Source organism: Sorex araneus, chromosome 1 (genome assembly GCF_027595985.1).
Source record: "Sorex araneus isolate mSorAra2 chromosome 1, mSorAra2.pri, whole genome shotgun sequence".
Lineage (NCBI taxonomy): Eukaryota > Metazoa > Chordata > Mammalia > Eulipotyphla > Soricidae > Sorex > Sorex araneus.
The window spans coordinates 134302167-134328404 of NC_073302.1; the positions used below are offsets into that span (position 1 = coordinate 134302167).

Genomic DNA, 26238 nt, shown 5'->3' on the forward strand with positions numbered 1-26238 from the left:
ATTACTCCTGGTGGTGCTCAGGGGACCATATGGGATGCTGGGAATAGAACCCAGGTGGACCATGTGCAAGACAAACGTCCTACCCACTGTGCTATCACTCCAGACTCCGAACAAATAGTTTTGAGAAAATTGGTCAGCCACATTATAGAAAACAAAGGAAACTAGATCACTATTTAACTTAAAGTGGATTAAATATATGGATATTAGAACCCAAGCATAGAATACATAGAGGAGATCATTGAGGATACACTACAGAACTTTAATATCAGAGTTTTATAAGATAACACTACCTACAAGGTAAATTAAAAAAAAATAAGTCAACTGTGTTACATGAAATTAGACAAATATATAGAGAACTCATTCAAGTTTTTAAAAATAAAAAGCATGCTACATTCGCTGCAAAATAATCCAAATATATTCTTCTCCAAAGAAGACCTATACAGGGGCCGAGCGATAGCATAGCGGGTAAGGCGTGTGCCTTGCACGCGGCCAACCCGGGTTCGATCCCCGGCATCCCACATGGTCTCCCAAGCACTGCCAGGAGTAATTCCTGAGTGCAAAGCCATGAGTAACCCCTGAGCATTGCTGGGTGTGACCCAAAAAGCAAAAAAAAAAAAAAAGAAGACCTATACAATTTCCATAGGCATCATAAACAAAATACTACCATCATTTCTTATTAGGAAAATTCAAATCAGAATTGTGGTGAGATATCACCTTATAGGGGTAAGACTAGCCCTTGAAAATTACTCAACACAAACAAAATATTGGAAACAACAAATATTGGTGAGATCATGGAGAAAAATGAACCCTGGTACACTGTTGGTGGGAATATAAATTGGTACAAGCTCTGGAGAAAATGATATGGATATTTCTTTTAAAAATAAAAATGATAATATCCTATGATCCAGTTGTATGCTTCCTGGGCATTTTTGTGAAAGATACATCACACTATTTGAAAAGATCTGTTCACTTAGCATCATTATTCAAAATTGCCAAAAACATGGAATCAATCTAAATGCCCACTGACAGATGATTGAATAAAGAAGCTGTTGTATTTACAATTGATATAATATGATTCTGCCTTTAAAAACTATGAAATGATGTCTTTGAGGGCAAAAGTGATGTGAATTTGCTAAGTAAGAAAGTAAAATACAATTTTACTCATTGTGGATTGCAAATAGCTAAAACAAACAAATTAGTAAGCGAACAAATAAACAAAACCCCAAAACTACCAGGCTTGGTGAAAACTATGGAGGTTACCAGAGGGAATGGAAGAAGGTGTTGGGAGGATTGGATAGAGGATTCTTTTTCTTCTGTTTTTGTTTTTGGGCCATAGTTGTCAATATTCAGGGTTCTGTGCTCAAGAATCACTCCTGGCAGGGCTCAGGGGACAATATGGGATGCAGGATACAGAATCCAAGTTGGCTGTGAGCATTGAAAGTGCCCATTCCATGTACTATTGCTCTGTCACCATAGGGTTCTTTTGTGCTTGGTGATAATTGCATTGAAACTTTAGTGGTAGATAAAATGAATTCTGTGCAGACAGAAATATTAAGCTCTGCTTCCGAAACCATGCCGTAAACCAGTAACAAATTGAAAAAAGGAGGGGATGGAAATCTTAAAGACAAGGGGTTTTAGAAATAATAATATAGATTGGAATATAATATATGAATTTGTGATCATGGCTGAGTACATACATTTATTTTATATATAGGTTATATATAGGAATACTATATGCATGAGATGAATTTGGTCTTTTTTATTTCATTACAAATTTAATGAAAATTGGATAATGGGAGGTAATAATCCACAGGGCTAAATATAATTACAACAGTTTGTCACTAGAAATTTAAAAGGTCTTGAAGTAAATGTTGCAAATTATCATCATCTGATTCACCTTTTTCTTTCAAAGGTTCCTTAGCATATATTTTTTGCTTCTTTCCTTATATCTTTTGGAATAATGTAATGTCTTCCTTTAGTTAATTTACCAATCCAGCCTAGCTCTAATTCAAAAACTTTATTCTTAACCTCATCATGTAGTATATAAATTATTTTTGCAACTTCTTTAACGACACCCCGACAGGTCATTTCTTTCATCTGGAGCTTTTCTATTTCAATATTTGCAGCTTGCGTGGCTTTGCCAATGGCACAGCCCCAGTAACCATACGAAACACCAGATGTGTCAATCATATAAAGTTGTGCACCATCATTCACACTGTAAGAACCGAGTATGAAACTGCAGCCAAAAGGTTGAAGAACACTATAGAGTGTATATGCATGTACATACATGGCGACTCTGTCTGCAAGATGTTTTAGTGGAATGTTATAGCCAAAGTTAGATCTAAAGTTGGAGGCTTCTTCTCTTGCAATGTCTGCTAAAGAACACGCGTGCTTCTGCCAACAAACCTGCTACTGCCATTCCAACATTTCGATCAACATTTAAAGGTCGTTTATTAGAACCTTCTTCATAAAGTTTAGAAAGGACTAATTTTTCAACTCCAAAAACAACTCCATCTTTACATCTGATTCAAATAGTTGTACTACTATTTTTTACAGCTTTCATGGCATATTCAACTTGAAAAACTCTTCCATCAGGAGAGAATGTAGAAGCTGACAGGTCATACCCAGTGCCGATGGAACTCATTGTGCCAAATCCTGAATTTGGTCTTAATGGCATCAAATAGAAAGACAACACCCAAGTAATGTCTTGAATTCTCTGGGAAGTTTTTAACATTTTTTATTGAATCACAGCTTTGTGATTGGATATCAGTCATACAGTATTCCAACATCCATCCTTCCACCAGTGTACATTTTCCAGTAACCCTGGGAAGTTCTAAATCACACACACACACACACACATACACACACACACACACACACACACATATTGCTTTTGGGGTCATATCTGACAATGCTCAGGGGTCACTCCTGGCTCTGCACTCAGGAATTTACTTCTGGTGGGTCTTGGAAGACCATATGGGACGCTGGGGATTAAACCTGGCTATGTACAAAGGAAATGCCCTACCCGCTGTTCTATTGCTCCAGCCCCTAAATAGTATTTTAAAAATATAGATTTTAAGTTTTACTTTTTTTTTTGCTTTTTGGGTCACACCCAGCGATGCTCAGGGGTTACTCCTGGCTTTGCACTCAGGAATTACTCCTGGCAGTGCTTGGGGGACCATATGGGATGCCGGGGATCGAGCCCGGGTCGGCCGCGTGCAAGGCAAATGCCCTACCCGCTGTGCTATCGCTCCGGCCCCTTAAGTTTTACTTTAAGATATGAAAATCATCTATCTTAAATGTCAGAATTCTACTGCTTTCTACTACTTTTATTTTAACAATAAGACATAGAATCTGAGAAATAGTATAGCCAGTGAACAGTTTTCTTGCACTTGGCCAACCTGAGTTTGATACCACATATGTTCCCCCAAGCACCTCAAGAGTGATCCTTGAGCATCATTGGCATGGCCCCCAAAAAACCAAACAACAATAATAGCAACAAAAATCCAATAAGACATGAATTTCAATATGAGGTCACACTGTCTCTACTTAAGTTAATCACATAGACCTCAGAGGTTTTTTCAGATGATTACCAAAGGAATGAGGGACTGATGATGGAGAAAAACATGTTCTGTAAGAAAAATGAACAGATACATTATGAATGGAAATTCTGAGCATTAAGTTTGAAAAGATAAGCTAGTTCAAAACTCTGAGCTCAGCCACCAATTATGTGACCCTGAGCAAAAAAGGCATTTTAACCTCCAGTTAATGACTCTGAGTTTCAGTTTCCTTATTTGTACACTGATAACACCAGCTAAATTTGCTGTTTGCACAAGCGTGTCCTGGGGGCCAATGAGTCAGGATGATTCTGAATTAGGCAGGCAGACAGGAGCATTAAGAATTAATTGTATACAAATTTAAACCAACATTATGGTCTAAAATTTAGAGAAAAATAATGGAAGAAAATATATTTAAATTAAGTAAACTTACATTAGCATGATAGTACTATAAGTAGTGTTTATTGCCTTAATTTTCTGCATAGCCTAAATCATCCCCGAAGAACATACACTAATTATAAATTCATTTCATTCAAAAAGGTGGTTAGAAAATTCGAGTGAATAAACTAGGTCTGAACTCTCAAGGAGCTTAGATTTTAGTAGATGTGGATGTCTGATTTTAGTTCTGTCTTTAGAAAGACAGAACAGAATGCAGATACAGCAGGTAATTTCTGAAAAGAAGTGCTATGATAGGTTTATAGTGATGGAGTGGAATGTTGCTGCTAGAAACATAAGTTGGGGAAGTGTCTCTATAAGGAGACCTGGGACCTCTTTGAGTAGAGTCTTAAGTGATGAGGATCAAGGCAAGACTGAGTGTGAAGAAAGTTCTAGATAGTAGATACAGCATCTGCAAGGACCTGAAGCAGAATGAGCTAGATGGGCTTAAAAGCAAGAAAGTAAACCACTGTGGCTAGAACTTAGTGAGCAAGAAGTGTGGTGGAAAGTGATGTCCCAGTTATACAAGGCTAGATCATGATGGACCTTTGTAATCAGGGAAAAAATTAGATGTGATTCTTACTGTCATAGCAAACACTGGTATAATTTAAGCAGAGATGAAATGAACTACTTTTTAAAAAAAATATTACATATGTGTGTATATACATGTAGATATATAAATGTAGGTACATGTAGATATATAAGTACATATGTAATAAAGTTTAAGTTTTAGATAATAAATGATTTTTATTTCCTTACTTCCATTGGTAATAATATACACATGTATGCAATAGATTTTACTGCTAGTGATAAAATTAATTCCATCATAATTTTATGGCGCTACAAGGTTTACCATTGTCAAATTAATAGGGGTATGTAGGGAGGGAGAGAGTCTCTTGCCCGCAAGCCTGGTTGTCTTCCCCGGGGCCTCTTGAAGGGGATGGGCTCCAGCTTCCCTCCCCGCCCTGAGCAGAGTTCCTGGCGACCAAAGACCACCGGAACCTAGCCACAGCCATGCTCAAGGCCCCTCTCCATACGTTCGGACAGGCCTCACACATGAAGGTACCAGCAGAGGAACCCAGGTGTGTGCAATCCCATCAATGGCCAACTTCCAGAGACTTAAAGGCAAGCTCCCAGAAGCACACGGCCACAAAGCCGCATGTCTTATAACCTACTTTTCCTTCTGGGAGAAACTCTCAAGCTACTGAGAGCTTCCTGCCCACATGGGACAGCCTCGAAAGCTTCCCATGGTGTATCTATATGCCAAAGCCCATAACCAGCTGAATCTTATTCCCCTGACCCTGAAAGAGCCTCCAATGTGGCATCGTTGGGAGGGCCGAGAAGAGAGAGGCTTCTAAAAATCTCAGGGATAGGATGAATGTAGAGGTTACTGAGACCACTCGAGCAACTAGGTGAACAATGGGATTTCGTGATCGTGATGTAGGGAGAGGTCATTACATGCAGTCATATTTTGAGTTCCCAACATTAAATATATATATATATATATATTGCTTTTTGAGTCACACCTGGCGATACACAGGGGTCACTCCTGGCTCTGCACTCAGGAGTTACCCCTGGCAGTACTGTGGGGACCATATCGGATGCTGGGAATTGAACTCAGGTCGGCTGTGTGCAAGGCAAATGCCCTACTTGCTGTGCTATTGCTCCAGCCCCCCAACATTAAATATTTTAAAAGTGGGTCAAATTAATCTTTTACTCCTTTGTTAGATAATCAGTAACATTTAAATGGTCTTTATTGATTTTGCATGGGACAAAGTGAAACATGTTATTGGAAACCCATGTTCCAAGTATCAGTTTTGGCTTTTAGTCTGCTATGTTATTTTCTTTTATATTCTATTTTCTTAAAAATAAAAAGAACCAAGTGGTGTTTCATATGGGAAAAAATAATATTATGGAGAAAATTTGCAAATGTAGAGCTGTTTTTGCCACAGAGTATTTTTGCCACCAAAGTATTTAAAAATTATCATTTATCATTCTTTCTCCTGGCAGTATGTATTTCTAACAAATATTAAAACAACCTCTTTTGAGTGAACAAATCAAAAACAGAATAATTTTTGGCACCAAAAGAGGGAACTTTACTACCCAAAGTCCTCAGACCTCACTGACTTCATGATTTTTTTGGAGCACTCTACAGAATCTACTACCCAAAGCAGCCAGGCACAATGGAAGAACAAGGCTTTCAGTGCCCAAGACAATAGACTTATGAAATACTTATGAAACACTTTTATTGCCCAGAAAACGTTATTTCTTTGTGAAAATATGATGATGGAGCTTTGGTGTCAATTTTAAAGAGTTCATTCTACCTTCAGTTTCTGCAAAGAAAAATTTTAATCTCTAGTCGCTTAAAATATATCCCCATCAATATCAGTTTTGTTGATGAAAAGTTACAGCATTTTTTTCTCCAGAATGAAGGACTCTAAGCATTAATGCTATTAGGGTTTGAAATGTAACCAATTCTATTCTTTCTTTTCCATCAGAAACAAGAATTTTCAAAATTTCTCTCAAGGATTTATCCTTTTGATCATATTGAAAATGATTATCATTTCTCAAGTGTTCAGAAAGAAGAATTATCAAGAAGCAAAATCACTTTCTCATGTGCCTCTTAGCCATTCGGATTTCTTCTTTGGAAAAGTTTCTGTTCATTTCATCAGCCCATTTTTTGATCGGGTTGGCAGTTTTCTTCTTGTGGAGTTGAACCAGTGCATTGTATATCCTTGTTATCAACCCTTTATCGGATGGGTACTGCATAAATATCCTTTCCCATTCTGTAGACTGTCTTTGTATTTTGGTCACTGTTTCTTTTGAGTTGCAGAAGCTTCTTAGTTTGAGATAGTCCCATTTATTTATCTTTGTTTTCACTAGCTTAGCCGGTGGCGTGTCAGCTTTGAAGATACCTTTGGCTTCAATGTCGTGGAGGGTTTTGCCGACCTTATCTTCAATGTACCTTAGGGATTCTGGTCTGATGTTGAGGTCTTTAATCCAGTTTGATCTGATTTTTGTACATGGTGATAGATGGAGGTCTAAGCCCATTTTTTTGCATGTAGCCGTCCAGTTTTGCCAGCACAATTTGTTAAACATGCTTTCCTTGCTCCACTTCACATTTCTTGCTCCCTTATCAAAGATTAGATGATCATATATTTGGGGGTGTACGTCAGAGTATTCAACCCTGTTCCATTGGTCTGCCGCTCTGCCTTTGTTCCAGTACCATGCTGTTTTAATGACTTCCACATCACTAATCATCAGGGAGATGCAGATCAAAACAACAATGAGATATCATCTCACACCACAGAGACTGGCCCACATCCCCAAAAACAAAAGCAACCGGTGTTGGCGTGGATGTGGGGAGAAAGGGACTCTCCTTCACTGCTGGTGGGAATGCCAACTGGTTCAGCCCTTTTGGAAAACAATATGGACGATTCTCAAAAAGTTAGAAATTGAGCTCCCATTTGACCCAGCAATACCACTCCTGGGAATATATCCCGGAGAGGCAAAAAGGTAGAGATGACATCTGCATTTCCATGTTCATTGCCGCTCTGTTCACAATAGCCACAATATGGAAAAAACCAGAGTGCCCGAAAACAGATGATTGGCTAAAGAAACTCTGGTATATTTACACAATGGAATACTATGTAGCTGTCAGGAAACATGAAGTCATGAAATTTGCGTACAAGTGGATCAACATGGAAAGTATCATGTTGAGTGAAATGAGTCAGAAAGAAAGAGACAGACATAGAAAGATTGCACTCATATGTGGAATATAATGTAACTGAGAAGTACAAGTTGGCAACGATGCAACTTCTGGCAGATATCTCTCTGGACTTAGTTACTAAAATACTAAATTACAGAAACCCAAAACTGAGAGGCCGCTAAGTGTGGTCACTCGACCTCATACCTCTTCATCCTCAGCAATGGAAAACAAATTATCTAATGCTTCCTTTTCAGCAGGTCTGACTTTAGGGGAGAGACTCTCCAAACAATAATAGTGAGTTTTGTTGAAATATTGTATGCAATCAAAGTGAAAGTAAAGTGAAATTTATTAGTTACACAGGCGGGGGGGGGGGGGCTTAGGGTGGGGGGGCTAGGGGCGTGGGGGGGTTTGGGGTGTGAGGGGGCGGGGTGGAGCTATACTGGGATTCTTGGTGGTGGAATATGAGCGCTGGTGAAGGGATGGGTATTCGAACATTGTATAACTGAGATTTAAACCTGAAAACTTTGTAACTTTGTAACTTTCCACAATAAAAAATTTAAAAAAAAAAAAGAAGCAAAATCACTTTTGACAGTTCTAACTGGAATAATACATAGGAGACTTTTCCCTACATCTTCACCCCAAAAATGATCTTTTCTGAAGGAATATGAAGCAGTGTTTGAGTATTATTTTTTGGTGTTTTCTTAAACTCCTTTAATGTAGTCAGTTGTACTTTTTTTCAACAGACATTTCATTTAAATTCCATGTCAAGATCTTTAGATAAATTCAGAATAAAAGTAAGATACTTTTTTAGAGCCTGTTCTTTGGTGGCTACAAGTCTTACTCTCTTTGGGAGGACAAATAAAACTAGTAATTTAGAATCCCCAGAGGCCATGAATGGTTTAAGAGTTCAAGCTCTTGAATCAGATCTTAACTTTCTACCTGTGAGACACATCTTTTAGAGCTTCAGAAATCTCTGCAGAACAAAGATATTAGCAATAGCTTCTTAGGATGGCAACAAGTAAGAATGAGATGATTAATTATAAATTTAAAGCATTTACACAGAACAGAGTACCAAGTAAACAGCTAAAAAGAAGTACCTTTCTTGGTAGCACTGTAACACTGTTGTCCTGTTGTTCATCGATTTGCTGGAGCTGGCACCAGTAACATCTCCATTGTGAGACTTGTTATTACTGTTTTTGGCATATAGAACATGCCATGGGTAGTTTGTCAGGCTCTGCTGTGCAGGCAGGATACTCTCTGTAGCTTGCCAGACTCTCCGAGAGGGACAGAGGAATTGAACCCGGGTCGGCCACATGCAAGGCAAACGGCCTACCCACTGTGCTGTCACTCCAGTCCTTATTTCTTGGCAATGATAATAAATAATTACACTTTAAACAATGTTGGTTCTTTTTAAAGTAGAAAATACCAATTTGAAAATTTTATTGCAAACTTATATTTATACATTGTAAATTTGGACTATGTTTTTATTTTTTCTCAACAGGCATTTTAAATTGCTGTATGGCATATAACGTTGGTCTTCTGGAAGCAAAAATATTTTCCGGTCCTTCAAGTGGACAGTTTGGCTATGCAGTGCAACAGTTTATAAACCCAGATGGCAACTGGTAAGTATCTTCTATGATTTCAACACCAATGCTAAATAAAATTACCAGACTTAAAAGTTTAGTTCAAATTGATATGTGAATATACTGTGGTCTTCAAATATTCTTAAATGAAATATTTTTAAGTTCATAGCTCTCAGATTGTTAATGGAATTGTAATGGTGCTTCTTTAAAAAGTATTAAATACTTTCTAATTATTTCATAACAAATTTTTGATGCCATTTTTCCCATAAAGTAGTTATATCTAACTACTTATGGGCAAAGACTGGCAGATGTTTCTTTTTTTCTTATTCTATAACGCAGTCTATGTTGAGATTTTAAAGTGTTCACTCCCCATGCGCCATTTCTAGATAGTATAATTGTTCCTTAAATTGTTCCCTAAATGTTCTCCTTCAGCAAGATATTATTTTGATTCTGTCATCTTTTCTACTCTATATGATAAAGGGTTCTTACATGCTATCGTGCTAAATTTGCAAAGGTATCTTTATCTAGTACACTTAGCACCTTTTATTTTTGTCCCAAAGTACTCTTGCTCTGTGTAATGGATATACTTATAAACCATAGTTACATTACCTACAAATAAATCTGTGAATGGAGAAATAGATACATACTCTCATTACTGGCTTCCTATAATATGAATATAATTCTCTTGAGGGAAATCTGATAATTCTGAAAATTTGCTGTAGGCAGAAAAGCTCTAATTCCTCTTTCGTCCCAATTGATGGACATTGGTGAACAGGGGTACTGATATTAGATTCTTACCTTCCCACTGGGGGAGAGGACCTCATACCTGTTCTTGGGACGTTCAGATCCTCGATCCTTGACAGCTCTTTCCAGTGAATAAATGGACTGATACTGGCTTATAAATAAATGATAATCTATAAACTTTTTATGTTTATTATAGTAATCATATTCTTACTGTTTGTGAGATAATATCTGAAAGAAGAATTGCTGGACCATATCTACATATATTTTAAGTTTTTCAATAATTCAGATTAGGTTAAGTCTGCATTTAATGACCTGTTTTGTTAAATGACCTTCTTGTAAAAACTTAAATTTATTGCTCTTAAATAATCGAAATAAATGCACATTTAGAATTCAAATTGTTACACCTTGGGTCACATTAGTCTGAATGGCAAGGTAACAATGAAATGATCATAAGAGAGGGTACATATGTCTCAGAATGTACCCTGGAAGGGATGAGTCATGAGGTGGGTCATAAGGGGTGGAAATGAATAAGCTGGATTTCAATGCAGGGATTCTTGGAAAGCAATGTATGATGTCAGTCATCTGGAAGGACAAAGAGTTGGGTTGGAAACCCAGAGAGTAGCGTTACTGTCATCATTTGGGATATGAATGAGATTGATGATCTGTTCATGCTTTGATAACCATAGATCAGAGTAAGGCGCCAGAAAGAAGTTATGATTGGCATAGTTTAGCCTTGGAATCTAGTGTGTGCTGTTGCGAATGACCCACAATTTTTATATTCAGTCCTGATTTCTTTTCTGAACTACAGATTCCAACAATCTACTATAGCGTCTCCACTTTAAAGCCCAGTAAATATATCAGCCTTATAAAGAGAAAGCATTTAACCAAGTTTATGCACTATTTGATGAGGCCAACCCTTTGACTCCCATTTCTTCCCTAATCTCCTCCGTATCTTATCCATAAGCCAGTCCTGATGACCCTGTTTATGAAAGTACATGTTGTAATGAACCATTTCTTATCAGCTTCCCCGCTAATATGCTGACAGAATCCACACTTACTCTAGATAATCTCTTCCAGCCCTCTCCTGCAGCTCTTCTTAGCCCTCTTTGCCCTTCTTTCTACAGCCATTATAAAATTATCCTGTCACTCTCTGGGATAAGTGGTTTACAATTGCTGGTCTGTGAGCAATGCTGGTCTGCAGAATTTTTTCATCCCTCAAAAAGTTATTGCTGCTGAGATGATGGTGGTTTTTGAACACTGGGCCTCAAGATGGGTGCCCATTTGTAGGTGTGAAAAGGCTGAGAAACACTTTCTTAGATTAAAATCTTCATCAGCTTTTCACTGAATGTGGCATAAAGTTTCTTAAAGGATCCTTTGTAGCTGGAGGGTCTCAGTCTGACTCTGCTATCTCAGTTTCACCCCTTTCCCCGTGCTTCCTATGGTCTATGCATTCCATCTTCTTTGGTACTGAACACGCCAAATTGGTTTTTTTTTGCTCATGCTTTTCTCTTCGTAGGAAGTTTTCACTCAAGAACTTCATGTGGTTAATAGGTTCTGTTTTTCAGTCTTAGTTCAGATGTTGCCTCCTTTTATGGCAAGTCTATGTAAGTATTTCACATATCTCCTCGGCACACTCATTTTTCAGGCATTCTCCTCTGAATAGTGGTTCTTACTCTCTCAATAATCTGTCTTTATTTATGGGCTCATTATCAGTCTCCTGTCCAGTGTCTGTGTATAGAAACATTGATTTGATCATGGGTATATCCTTAGAACTCAGAGTGGTATCTGAGATCAATAGTTATTTGTTGAATGGACAAGTGAAAATCCATTTCAAAATGATTCCCTTGAAATGCTCTACAATATGATCATGTGATATATCACTGTATCATTGTCATCCCATTGCTCATCAATTTGCTCAAGAGTGCAACCAGTAACGTCTCCACTGTAGACTTGTTACTGTGTTTGACATATTGAATATGCCACAGGGAGCTTGCCAGGCTCTGCCATGTGGGCGAGATACTCTCCGTAGCTTGCTGGGCTCTTAGCAAATTATTGATAACAAACAGTATTTACAAATTATTAAGGGCCAGCCATGGAGGCAGGCTTAAGGAGTGGTTGGGAAAATTGAAGAAAATGGAGACAACGGTGGAAGAAAAGTGGAGGGAAGGTGTCATGGTGATGGGGCTGGCACTGAGAGATAAACAAGTAAAGCCAGCTGCGAAGCTGAAGACACGTGCTGACCCAGTCTAGCCTCACCTCATGCTGGGGTGCTGTCCTTGGGGGCCGTGTCCACATCTGGAAAGAGGTGAGGACTCAGCTGTGAAGCCTCAACCACCAGGATGAGCTCCATAAAAATGTAGAAACTGCTCATGCAGACACTCGCTTCAAGGATCACATTCATGCCAGAGGGAAAAACTGAAGGCTACTTTCAAAAAGAAACATGTTTCCTGGAAAACAAGACTCAGTAAGAGGAGTCTGTAGGCCAGAACCCCACATGCAAAGCATCACTGCACCCTGAGCCACCTCTGGCCCTCAGCAGGCCCATACCTTTCTCAATTTCTCTGTTTCCGTCTTTTCCTTTTCTGGATTGCTCTGTGCTTAGGGATCACTCCTGGTCAGCTCAGGGAATCAAGTGCTGCCCATTAAATTTTCTAAACGTAGCAAATCAGTAGTTGAGAGTTTATAGGAGGGCTGGAGCGATAGCACAGCGGGTAGGGCATTTGCCTTGCACGCGGCCGAGCCAGGTTCGGTTCCCAGAATCCCATATGATCCCCTGAGAACCGCCAGGAGTTATTCCTGAGTACAGAGCCAGGAGAAACCCCTGTACATTGCCAGGTGTAACCCAAAGAAGCAAAAAAAAAAAAAAAAGTTTATAGGAGCAGACCTAGCTGATGGTGTTTTATTGTTGTTGATGGTTTTGTGTTTTTTGGGGGGGGAAGGTGGGGTGGGAGACAGACTGGAAAGCAGCTGGAAAACAACTATAAGAACTGTTCTCAACACTCAAAGCTTTTGATATCAACTCCAGATTACCCCAAACATTTTACCCATTAAAATAGAGTGTTCACGTGCTGAAGAGCAGCCCGCAGTGGGTCACCTGGCTGAAGTGGGAATCAACTACCCTTCCTTTCTCCAGCCCACTACCCTGAAATGGTTTTTCATTTTTTTTTTTTTTGAGCGGGGAAGCGTTGCCACACCTGCAATACTCAGGGGATACTCCTGGAACTGCACTCAGGAATTGATCATATGGGATGCTAGGACTGAACCAGGCCAGCCACATCCAATGTCCTACCTCTGTACTCTCTGTATCTGGCCCTCATGTTCTTTAAAAATAGGAGCCAAGATACTTGCCTTGCACACAGTTAACCCAGCTTCAAATCCTGGGCACCACATAGGATCCCCCTGAAGCTCCACCAGGATTGATCCCTGAGCGCAAACCCAGGAGGAAGCCCTGAGCATCGCCAGGTGTCCCCAAAACAAGAAACAAAACAAAACAGGAGAGAGGGGGCCCTTAAGCCACACCCTAGGAGCCCAGCGCCTGGAGTCTCGCCTGCACCAGCCCGGGGTGCACACTCCCTGCCCCAGCTCCCACCTACAGCGCCTTTCCTTTATTGCCCTGGTGACGGGGGCACACAGGCCTGGATATGTTACTGGCACTGACCGTGGAGACGCCAGGGAGGGAGCCTGAGAGAGCCGCACCCCAAGAGTTACTAGCACTTGCGCTGCAGGGCAGGTGGCCCCTGATCTCTCACTGTGTGTTCCTAAAGGCAAACTGCCTCAGAGGCATTCCTCACTCCACCAGGTCAGCTCAGGAGGGCCGCGGCTCTGTCCAGCGTGCCCAGGGCATCACTCCCCGGCATGCCTGGGGACTGCCCCTGTGCCCCCGTGCCAGCGGGCCCTCCAGTGATGGCTTAGGGCACAGCTGCCAACTGTGATGGGGTCGCAGGCTTCCCCTTTACTATCAGTCCATCTAAAATCCACTCATTGTTTAATCCAGAGCACCAACTTTAGATTTAATTTCTCTAAGTTAGTTTTTAGTGCCCTCGCCTGCCTGGTTTTTACGATTCTGAAACCTCCCGTGCTCTAATTTGACTCTCCCTGTGGCTCCCAAGCAGTGTTTTTTCCTCTTTCTTTGGAGGTGTTCTGGGGCCACAGTCATGATGCCAGGGATCTGAACCCAGGTTGTGGCTGCCACGGGCACCTGTAAGGCGAGTGTAGGTGCCTGCCTGCCCCGTCCTACCTGACAGCTCCCCAGTGTTCTCTCAGATTAGATGCTAAAATCCTGTACATGTATATCATGTGATATATAATTGACTGAATAAGATCTCTAAGTGCATTTGATGGTCTAATTATAAGTATGGCCTTTTTGTTGGACATTTAGGCAGGAGCTTAAGGTTAATTTTTTTAAAGAGTACTCTTGGAACAGGGTAGATCTAAGGTTGAATACAACTATCCATATTAAATATATATATACACATATATATGTATATATATATATGATACACAAGGGCTGGAGCGATAGCACAGCAGTTGGGCTTTCGCCTTTCACGTGGCCAACCTGAGTTCGTTTCCTCCACCCCTCTCAGAGAGCCTGGCAAGCTACCCATGCGTATTGGATATGCCAAAAACAGTAACAATAAGTCTCTCAATGAGAGACGTTACTGGTGCCTGCTTGAATAAATCTATGAGCAATGGGATGACAGTGATTCAGTGACAGTGATATGATACACACACATATCAGAGATATAAGAAAACTCAACCAAGAGTCATGCTTTAGATTTAAGTCAAGAAAGATCTATAGGCCTAACAAGCAAAAACTTGCACCGAGCTGTGTCTCAGGAAAATGAGTGTAGTGGTATTCCATTTGTCTTTCTAGTATTCCCTCTCAGCATATGATGCATTGTTAAAAGACCAATGTAATAATAGTGGTTTTTAACAAACTGCTGGTGCTGTCAAGTTCATTGGCACCAGTCACTGTGCAATTGTTTTGGCTGTCTCATGACATATTTGAAAGGACATATAAAACGTAAGACAATGGTTATTGGGAAACAAGAGACCACTCTATTCGTGTCAGAGATTCTTCTTTCAATGTAGAATTTTTCTGGAAAGGTATAATATTAGGTTGAGTCAGGCCTTACTTCCCTCTAGTTGATATGGAATCACCAGCTGATAAAAACACACCTCACCTGCAGTTTGCTGCTTATCTTGAGGTACTAAGCACCTGACCTAGCAGCTCTTAAAGAGGCCATCAAAGAGGCCGGTCCAATGACAATTCCCTGAGGTGTTCCTCTATGGCACCATGTAGCCACCAAAACGGGGAGAAAAGAAAGGAACATTTCATGAGCAGACCCACTCACTGCACGTGGGTCTTTATCTTTCAAGCTCTCCCAATAACAAAAGTACTCAAGGGGCTGGAGCGATAGCACAGCGGGTAGGGCGTAAACACACACACACACACACACACACACACACACACACACACACACACACCTCACCACATGAAAGGAAAGGAAAGAATACCTGTCTCACCTGAATGGCTGAGCCACTGCCTGGAGGTAGCTGGCAGGAAAGAGACCAAAGCTGGCCCTGGTGCCATTTCATCTGGTTTTGTAAAGCAAAGAAGTAGAAGTCCAACCCGTGGGCATGATCCTCTGACCCACCATGGACTGAACACTAGATGAGGGTCACAAATTTTGAAACACAGAAGCTAAGTTTAAAAAGTGCAGAATTGTTAAGGGGGAAGGTACATACATGTTGGCAGAGAGCCTCAAGGAATTCTGGAGACCAAAGCGCCAACAACCCCTTAGACAATAGAATCCGAGCCACTTAGTGTCATGAGCTGTGTTCTCTTACTATAAAAGGCTCGTTTTCTCTTCCCCAGGCCTGCAACTGGAGAGGGACAATGTTCCCTCTTGACCTTTCATGGTAGCCTGGCCCTGCCAAGCTGCCTTCCACGGGGGACAGGTGGGTGGTTTTTTCATGCCAGCGTTGGCTTGAGCTTCAGTTATGACAAGCAGCCTTCATAACTCTGAGGCTCAAGGAAAAGAGTATGAAACTTGGAACTCAGAATTGCCTATTTGTTTTGAAACTGGCCCAGTGCCCTTCTCCACTCCTAATTTATGACAGTTGCACAGACGTTATGGAAGGAGCAGATGTGGGAAGGACTGTTTAAATATTAACTTTCCTTCTGATACTAATCAAGTTAACTTTGGGCACAGAAACTGGTATGAATTCCTTTAATAAGCTGAGACTTTCCCCCTTTGACTTTGTATATAATTCTCTCTCTCTCTCCCTCTCTCTCTCTTTCCCTCCTTTCTTCCACCCATCTCAATTTTTTTTTCCCTGAACTGTTTTAAACCTGCCTTTTTGATACTGTTTTCTGTGGCTTATGTGACTTTCTATATAATCTGCCGTGTAGATCCCAACTGCTACTCCTTTCTCACCTCTTCTGTCTCACACCATTTCCCTCTAATAATTCCATTAAAGCTCTAGTCTGAGTGTATTGTTATTTTTTAATTACACTCCATTAATTTTAAAGCAAAATGAAATGTTAGTTGTTCTGTATTTGCCACATTTCTAAAAACTTACATACATAATCGACGTTGGGGATTTACAAGATTATAAAAAAGCAACCTTGACTTTTTTGTTTGTTTTGGGGCCACACCTAGTAGTGTTCAGGGCTAACTTCTGTCTCTGTGCTCACAGATTGCTCCCAGAGGGCCTTGGGGACCATATGGGGTGCTAGAGATCAAATTCAGGGCAGCTGCATGCAAGGCTAGCACTTTGCCCATTATACTTTCTCTCTGGCCCCTGTTTTGACTCTTTTGCTAATGTAATGGGTTACTTTTCTTATACAGTGGAATTTTGCTTAGAAAAAATAGTAATTGAGTTTGGGGAATCCTTAGGCTTTTTGACAGTCAAAAATGAGTTTTACCACCACACCCAAAAGGAGAGAGAGATAAAAAGGGAATGCCCTGCCACAGAGGTGGGGTGGGGTGGAGGAGACGGGGTGTGGGTGGTGGGAGGGATTCTGGGGCCATTGTTGGTGGAAAATGGGCACTGGTGGAGGAATGGGTACTTGATCATAGTATGACTGAAACGCAAGCACGAAAGTTTGTAAGTCTGTAATTGTACCTCACGGTGATTCACTAATTTTAAAAAAATGGGTTTCAAAGTTTCAAAGCAAGACCAAGTCCTAAGCTGGGCACAGATGCTCACTTCTGTCTAAGCAAAGGTGTTTGTTCTCCCTTTGCTGCAGGCAGGGATGGAGGCTTCCCACTTTGGAGCCCTTATTTTACACACAGGATGTTCAAATACAAATGATGCAATTCTTATCACTAACAATTTTACAAAGGATTGAGATGTGTTTAAGATCATTTCCTGAAAGCTTGTGGTGCTACGCACTGTATCTGTTTGTCTTATTTCTCAACGCCCCTTCCCAAGAACAATCAGAGCTCATTGCATGACTCAAAACCTTAAAATGCTGCAATCATTAGTGTGACAAGCACTTCCTGGGAATGGGGATATTTCCAGTTGCATAAACGTCCTTCTTCATGTGAAGTGCATGTTTGCTTCTTAGAGGGAAGAAACATAGTGAACGTGTGTCATGTACACAAGAAAAAAAGGATTCTCTCTAGATAAACTTACATGATAATTTTACCTTTGAAATGAAGACAGATTTTAATAAAACTCTTTCTGTGTTGTCTCCCAAAGATATGTCTATAAGAAAATTTTAAATGAAGAGTAGCACTGCACTGTAGCACTGTCGCCGTTCATTGCTTTGCTCGAGCGGGCACCAGTAATGTCTTCATTGTAAGACTTGTTGTTACTGTTTTTGGTATATCGAATGTGCCATGGGTAGCTTGCCAGGCTCTGCTGAAAAATGAAGAGTAAAGAAAAGTATTCAGTTCTATAGCATATATCAAAGATTATGCCCTATTTTACTTTGCTAGCAGCAATATCATTTATTAATTGGGTACACTTTTTACCACAACACATTACATATCCTGGCTGAGTTTTGTAAAATTATTACTAGTTTTACAATGAGGGGAGTGAGTTTAGAAAATTTGAGTAGTCTGAGCATATTATTCCAGTTTACTACTTGAATAAAAAGAATGGAAATAATCACAAAGCTCTCTGTACCCCAAGTTCATTGCACCATTTATTTATACTGGCCAAGATATGAAAACTGCTTAAGTGTCCATTGATGGATTGGCCAGGGAGAAGTTGTGGAAAATCTACACAATTGGATGTTATTCAGACATTTAAAATAGGGAATCTTGCAACTGTGCAGAGAAAGTCATGCAGACTTTAGAGCCAACTGTGAGCAGGTATGTTCTGAGCACCTGTGAGAGATATAAAGCACATCAAAAGGCAACTCAATGTGCATTAGAACTGCCTAAAAATATATAGGAAGGAAATCAGCATCTTTAATAACTAGTTTCTCTCTTCCTCTCTCTACCACCTGTTCCTCAACCCTCTCTCATCCGCCATGGATTATAACCTATTCATATTGGATTCACTTCAGTCCATTTCTTTTTTTCTTGGCTTAGAATCATCCTTATCCCTTTTCTGAAATTCAGGGTTTAATCATTTATCATGGCCTTTATATATCAGCCAATATAACCTTTTATATCTCTTTCCAAAAATAAAATTCTCTCTTAGGTTGTTCTGGGACTATTTAACATGCTCACGTCCTTCATTCACAGATTTACTTTTATTTTAAATCTACAACATATGTATTTCTTTTCTTCTATTACATTTGTTTTCACTAACTTATAACTCAGTATAATTTTTTTGCTATGTAAAAGTATTGGAAGTCTGATTGTAATGTAATTTGGTTTACCGCAATATGATGATCTTGCACTCATTCTTCCCTTTGTTTTATTTTGATTTTAACTTCAGGAAAACAAAACTGCATGTTGGATGAGGCAACATAATAATGAGCTTTTCATTGATTTTTTTTTGCTTCTTATGCAAAAGCTGATTTCCAGGTTTTTATAAGACAGAAAAATAGACTGGAGATGTTTTACAATAATAAAACTGAGAAGATTCTATTCCAAGAAACTAAAGAGGGCCTGAGAGATCATATAGGGGTTAAAGCCTTGCATGTGGCCCACTGCAGTTTGGTCTGTGGCACCACATATGGTGCCCTGAGCATCACCAGGAGTGATACCTGAGCACAGAGCCAGGAGTAACCCTGAGCACTATGGGATGTTGTTATAAACTCCTCCCTTCACCATCACATACACCCCATACACACATAGCAAAAAACCTTGTGAATTTAACTATTTCACTATTTGGCAGCTAAAGAAGTCTGAGACAGTCTAATGAGGCTTAGTTTCTCTTGTCATATGCCAAATTTCTTTTAATATATGCCAGTCTATTAAATTTATAGAAACAGTATTTCCCAACCAACAGCTAAACCTGAACTCTTTATACCTCTCTTCCTACTTCCCAGAGATAATGTGATGTTCATGAGTAAATTATTTGCATCATACAATCCTTTTTCAAAAAAGTAAAGCAGGTAAAAACCATATAGAATCCGCCAAGCCTTCTTCTGTGACCTGAAATTAAACAATACCATGATATTCTATCTATTTAGTGTGGGCTTTGAAATTTCTTAGAAATTTGAGTATTCTAGTCTCAAGTAAAATGCCTCTTTAAATATCTAATATTTTAAACTTGAAAAAATTCATTCTGAACTCCTGAGCTGTCATAACCTCAAAATCTTGCTTTGCTCATAGTATCCTCTTATCTGATAGTTGCCTTTTAGTTTCTCAACCAAAAACCGGTTACCATTCTTGACTACTGCTTTCATGTCTCTGTGTCTATATGTGTGTTCAGTATCTAACTGCTCAAGAAATACTGCTGGGCCTAACCTTAAACTCTATTAAAATAAGTTTTCTTCCCATCACCTTCCCTTCTACCCCTTGCAGGAGTTCCCCCCTATAGTGATTAATGCATGGCTAACTGTATGCATTAGCATTAATCATACAGTTTCCTGTTCCCTGCCCCTCCCTCAAACTTCACTTTTTGCCCCCAAAGCCATCCTTCTCTCTAAAAGACCATTCAGAGTCTCATTCCACTTAGAAAAAGTCAAGTCCTTCCCATTTATACCAGTATCTCTGTAACTTTGCCCTTTCACCAATCTGACCTCATCTTCCACCACTTACCACCTCCTGCATTCTGCACAAGCAGTTCCCCGGCCTGGGATACTCTTCCTGCTCTTTTGATTTTACCTTTGCTCTTTTTCTTTTCTTTTCCATTTGTGTCGTTTTCTCCAGGTAGCCTCCCTGGAGCACTCTAATAAAGGCTATGGCATTCTCTACCTTCACACCCCTTAATTCTTCCTCCTCATTTTTGCCCCGAAATGCTAATCACATATCGCCATGTGTTTTGTTTATTAAAATCCTTGCCCTAAAGAGTATAAGTGTCACCAGAAATTTGCTGGAGATTGATTCACTAGTGTATTTTCTATGTCTAGAATGGGATCTGGCATGTAGTAGGTCTGGTAACTGTGTATAATCTCAGAAGTTGTATACCACTCAAGGCCAGGAGCATCATTTTTTTTTAAAGTTGAATCATCATGAGATACACAGTTACAAAATTGTGCATGATTAAATGTTGGTCATACAATGTCCCATCACCCATCCCTTCGCCAGTGTATATTGCCCACCACCAATCTCCCCAATTTCCCTCCCGCTTCCCTCCCCCCACTCTGCCTCTATTTTCTTTTCTTTCTCTTTCTTGCTCTCTCTTATTCCTTTCACACATTATGGTTTGCAATACAGGTACTGAAAGGTTTTCATGTTTTCCTCTTTATCTACTTTCAGTGCTCAGTCCAGAGTGATCATCTCCAACTATCATTGTCATAGTGGTTCCCTCTCTATCCTAGCTTTCCTCTCAGCACCACTATTAGTGGCAGACTTCCAACCGCAGACTACTTCTTTTGGCTCTTGTTTCTACTCCCCCTGGGTAGAAACTGTGGGGTTTTTTTTATACTGTTTTTTTTTTTCATATATCCAGCAAATGAGTGCAGTCATTTATGTCTGTACCTCTCCCTCTTACTCATTTCACTCAGCATAATACTTTCCATGTCTATCTATCTATATGCAAATTTCATGATTTCATTTTTTCTGGTGACTGTGTAGTATTCCATTGTATAGATAGATGCACTATAGTTTCTTTATCCAGTCCTTTGTTCTTGAGCACTCAGGTTGTTTCCAGATTCTGACTATTGTGAGTAAAGCTGCAATGAACATAGAAGTGCAGATGGTTTTCTGCTGTGTGTTTTTGGCCCTCCATGGCATATTCCCAGAAGTGGGTACATGGTTGGGTCAATGGAAACTCAATGTGTAGCTCTTTGAGGAATGCCCGTTTTGTTTTCTAAAAAGGCTGGACCAGTCAGCATTTCCCACCAGCAATGAATGAGAATCTCTTTCTTTGCTCCCCAGCACCAGCGCTGGTTGCTCTTGTTCTTTTTGATATGTGCCAGTCTCTGTGGTGTGAGATGATATCTCATGTTGTTTTGATTTGCATCTCACTGATGATTAGCAATGTAGAGCATTTTTTCATGTGTCTTTTGGTCTTTTGTATTTCCTCTTTGAGGAAGTTTCTGTTCATTTCTTATTCCCATTTTTTGGATGGAGTTGGATGTTTCTTTCTTGTAAAGTTCTGCCAGAAGGCATATCATTTTTATGGGAAAAGTGGGCTTGGAGAAATAGTACAGCGGGCATGGCACTTGCTTTCCATGCCGCTAACCCGGGTTCGATCACTGATATCACATATAGTCCTTTCAACACTGTTAGTCATCACTCCTGAGCCAGGAATAGCCCCTGTGCACTACAGATGTGTGTGAACCAAAAATTACTCCCCCCAAATTTATATATGGGAATAGTGGCCCCTAGAGTTGTGTAACATAGGATCTCGATAATCATTTGTTGAATAACATAAAATAGTTTTGCTCTACTACTTTCAGAACACCTCTGTCAATAATCTCTAGGGAAATCCCTAGTATTGAAGGAACACTTGGAAAGTTTATAGACTGATGGACTAAAGGAAGTTATTTTTAACAGCCCCTGAATTGTGGGTTTAAAATACCCTACACTGCCATAAATACTGTTTACTACCTAAACAAAGTATTTAGAATTCCACTGGAGGTAGGCAAATTGGCTATGTTTTGGAACTCTACATAATCACCGTTTTCCCATAAGATAATTGAGTAGTGAGTTGTTATTTTTAAGTAGTCTTGGAAAAATTCCCAGTTTCACTATAGGAGAAGTGAAGGCTGTATCTTGGGATTTTGTTTTGTTTTGAGAACCTGCATGCTCAACTGTTCCTATAGCTTTTTTGTCTGCTTGTGATTAAAGTAAATCCACTACTTCAAAGAGGCCCTGCTATATTTCAGCACGCTTTACCCGCTCGCTTATCCTACTCACCGTTTCTCTAACACTGTTCTAGCATGTCGCTTCCTGCTCCTGCTGATTACGTAAACATTTATAGATTAAATACACCAGCCTCCCTCACCTTCCTGTCTGATTCATTTAAGAATGTCTCCGTTCCCTCAAAGTGGCCACTGGTGATGTCATAACCTTTCCTTGTGAGAATGAGTTGTCAGACTCCACAATTTTTCTGAGACCTTTGGGTCAAAGTGAGAACTAGACTCTGCCAGAAATGTAACCAGTTTACCAGCTCCAAGAAGGGGGTGAGCATTTTGGATGTTTTGTCTGTGGTGCTTGCATGACCTGTGGGATACTTACTAATGTGGTTTCTAATATTTATAGAATGAGCTATATTTGGTGAGTGCTGCAACAGAAGGTTCTTGCTTTTCCTTGTTTCCTTTTGTCTTCTGTTAGAACTAAACAGAGCTGGATACTGTCAAAGATTTCAATAACTTCTGGGCGAGAGTTTCACGGACTCTCACATCCTTATATGCTGCACCATCCTTTGCTTGCCTTGCATACAGCTGATCCTGCTTAAATCTCATATGGCACAAGGCACAACATTTCCTGAGCACCACTAGACATAATCCCTCAGCACAGAGGCAGGCGTAAGTCCTGAGCAGAGTCAGGTGTGGTTTCAATCTAACCTCCAGCCTCTCAAGAAAAAAAAACAAACAAAAATGTTGCACCATACTTTGCAGATGCCCACTCTTCTCTTCATCTCTTGTGTTTAAAGTGGGATGGCCACATTCTCACAGTAGCTGTGGCAACATTGGAATGCTTAGTCAATAGGAAAGAAAACCTAGCTTTAAGTCTTCTCCTTGAGACAATTGGTAACGGGTGGTATAGCTTTACCCTCTCTGAGGAAACAACAGACTGTGTTTTAAATGAGAAAAGCTTAACTTAAAAAAAATTATACTTGAGGTGACAAGGATACAAAGGTGTTCAAGTTTCTGGTACTCATATACAAAGTTACTGCCCACCCCAGCCACTGAAATGTCCATGACCCTCCCCTCTACCTCTCTGTCCACTCCTGTCCTAAATTCCTCCTTCTTGTCCCTGCCCCCATCATTTGTTAATTGACTGTTATGATTTTGGTGCACACTGCCACTTCCCTTAGCACCACCCATTTGCTCCAGACTTTCCAGGTATTCCCCCATGCTACTTCCCTGTAGCCTAGTGTGCACCTCCCCCAACCCCCAACGTTTTGTTCCTCAGTGCATCTCTCTTAGGAAGTACTGAGGATAGATGGAAACTGCTTGTTAGAAATCCTCCCTCCGTTACCTCCTTTGGTCCAATATGAATGTACCATGTTCCAACTCTATGGCCTGAGCCCCACATGTGCCTGGAGATCTTACTGGATACCTTGGCTGGTGTCCTTCTGGGTGGGCAGACTCCTTATACACCACACTGTCACACCTCTTTGGGGAGAGTGTCTGAGATGACATTTCATCTTCCACTCCTTTCTGGTTGTGGAAGCCAACGCCAAATATTTGTATAGTTTTCCCAACTTGAACCCTAGACCAGCCTTCTTGCAGTTGAGGGGATAGAGAGCAGAGAGGAAAGGTGCAGGGTTAGAGCTTGGGAATCAGTTGCAATTGGCTTACTAGGCACATGAGTATGAGTACGCTGTTCATCGATTTGTATCTCAACAGTTCCCTCTGTATAATAGCAAGAGATTAAGATTAATCTCAGACCTTGTTTCACATGTTAAATAAGATAATGTTTGAAAAGCTTCATGTACAAGAGCAGCTATTGCCAGATTTACCATAATTTATAGGAATTACCAACATGCCAAGGAATCAGAACCATACTTTCTAGAAGGTGTAATTTATTTTGCTCCTTTACAGCATGTCCATAGTTAGCATTTGTTTAAATTTAATAGCCACCAAGTTTGAGGTCTAGTAGGATGTGGAAACTAAATCAGAAACGGAAAATAGAATGGAAATAGCATAACACTTTCCTCTCAACCTGGTTAATATTTTCTCATTTATTTTACTTTTTAAGCAAGGAAAAAAAGAAATGCTGGGGGAGAGAGATAGTATAGCAGATAAGACACTTGCCTTGCATGTGGCTGACCAGATCTGACACCTCATTTGGTTCCCCAAGCCCTGCCAGAAATGATCCCTGAGTAAGCTCTGAACATTGCTGGGTATAACCCCCAAATAAATAAATGTCCCTGAATAAAAACAGAATTTAAAGATTTCTACTTACTACTTCACAACCAAAATTACTGTATCACTGTCATCCCGTTGATCATTGATTTGCTCGAGCAGGCACCAGTAACGTCTTCATTCATCCTAGCCCTGTGACTTAAGCAGTCTCTCTTTACTTGTTTTTCCCAGCGGTGCTGCATTGAAGGCTCTTTCAGGGTAAGGAGAATGAGACCCATCATTCACAACCAAAATAGTTCTTTTAAATAGCAACATAAAACCATTCATTCATTTGTTATTAAACAGTGTCATAAGTAAAATTCTTAGCTCTCAGAGACAGTTTTTCTTTGAGTTGAAGATTTGGTCAGTTAGCAGTTAGTTATTTGCCTACAAGATAAAAACTGCAATAGTGGAAGTATAGAGAGATGGATTTAGGAAAGGTACTTTGACCACATTCAAAAACTCAAGGATTTTCTGGAGAAAGTAATTTCTAATGAGAACCACTTTGCAGAACATCTTAAGTGGAGATTGAAAAGCAAGATAATTTGATTTGATGAAAACACTGAGTTTAATAGGTCTGAGACTCAGAAAGGTGCACAGAAAGAAACAGAATTGGAGAAGCAAATGAGTTAGATACTATCTTACACTCTTGAATGCTACATAATGTTGTGTAGTCCTGAGAAATCAAGGCCAGTGGACAAAGAAGACTAAAGAGTTAGTAGGCAGTTTTTCACATCACAGAGACTTAGTAGCTTTTCTGTTTTTGTTTGAGAACTGCCGTGAATATGGAGAACATGGGACGTGCTCAAATGTACATTCTAAAGCTGAATATTTATTTTCTTCTCCCCTCATAGGAAATGTTGGTGTTTACTCATAGGTAACATTTAGTTCCCTATCTTTTTAAAAACCCTTAATTTATTGCCTGGTGTTGTAATTCTGTCTGTAGATAATTTAGTAATAGGTAAACTATGCTAAACACTCGCTCATAAAGCAAAAACATCTTTCAAGACTAACTTTAAAGTTAACAAAAGTAAAGTGCACTATAATACACTGTAAAATGGGGGGTAGCAGACACTCCGTGAAGGGTGTGGTGTGGAATCTTGTGTGCCTGAAACCCTATCATTAACAGTATTATAAAACACCGTGCCTCAGAGACAGTTTGGCAATAATTGTATAAAATGAATAAGATGAAAAGCTTAAGTATAAATCATTAACTCTCATTTCTCTTTTTACAATTATTCATGAGTTCTCTCTTCTGAGAGTGCTGCTCATTACAATCATCCTTTAGAATGCTTTCGTCATTTTAATATTTGTTTTAGAAGGGAGCCTATTCATTGTGCCTAGTTATTGTGTATTATTGTTATTTTTACTTGTCATGTATTTTAAACAACTTTTACTAGATTTTGTAGACAGGAGCATTCCTTATCACTTATCACTTGGCATGGGACAAATGTAAAGTATTTACATAGAAGCTAAAGAGTGGATTTAAGTTTCTTATATAAGCCAATATTTGCCAATTTCAATGACAACAAAAAAAACATGAATCAAATATACTTCTTATAACTGGTGCAACTGAGTATCTAACCTGCTGAAGTTTATGAAGATCAGACTATTGTA

At 39.8% G+C, this 26238-nt stretch overlaps 1 protein-coding gene and 1 pseudogene across 1 annotated transcript in view; one reads left to right on the plus strand and one right to left on the minus strand.

Annotated features, from left to right (window-relative positions):
* Window positions 1-1841: 1841 nt before the first annotated feature.
* On the minus strand, window positions 1842-2644 carry LOC101550946 (proteasome subunit alpha type-3-like; annotated as a pseudogene).
* Window positions 2645-9195: 6551 nt separating this feature from the next.
* Window positions 9196-26238, plus strand: part of ITGA2 (integrin subunit alpha 2) — a gene marked incomplete at its 5' end in the record, with an annotated part of 87323 nt that continues 70280 nt past the window's right edge. Inside the window, one exon of the mRNA XM_004608523.2 lies at window positions 9196-9323. Within this exon, the coding sequence (XP_004608580.2) occupies window positions 9196-9323 (128 nt within the window). The remainder of the gene's footprint in view (window positions 9324-26238) is intronic.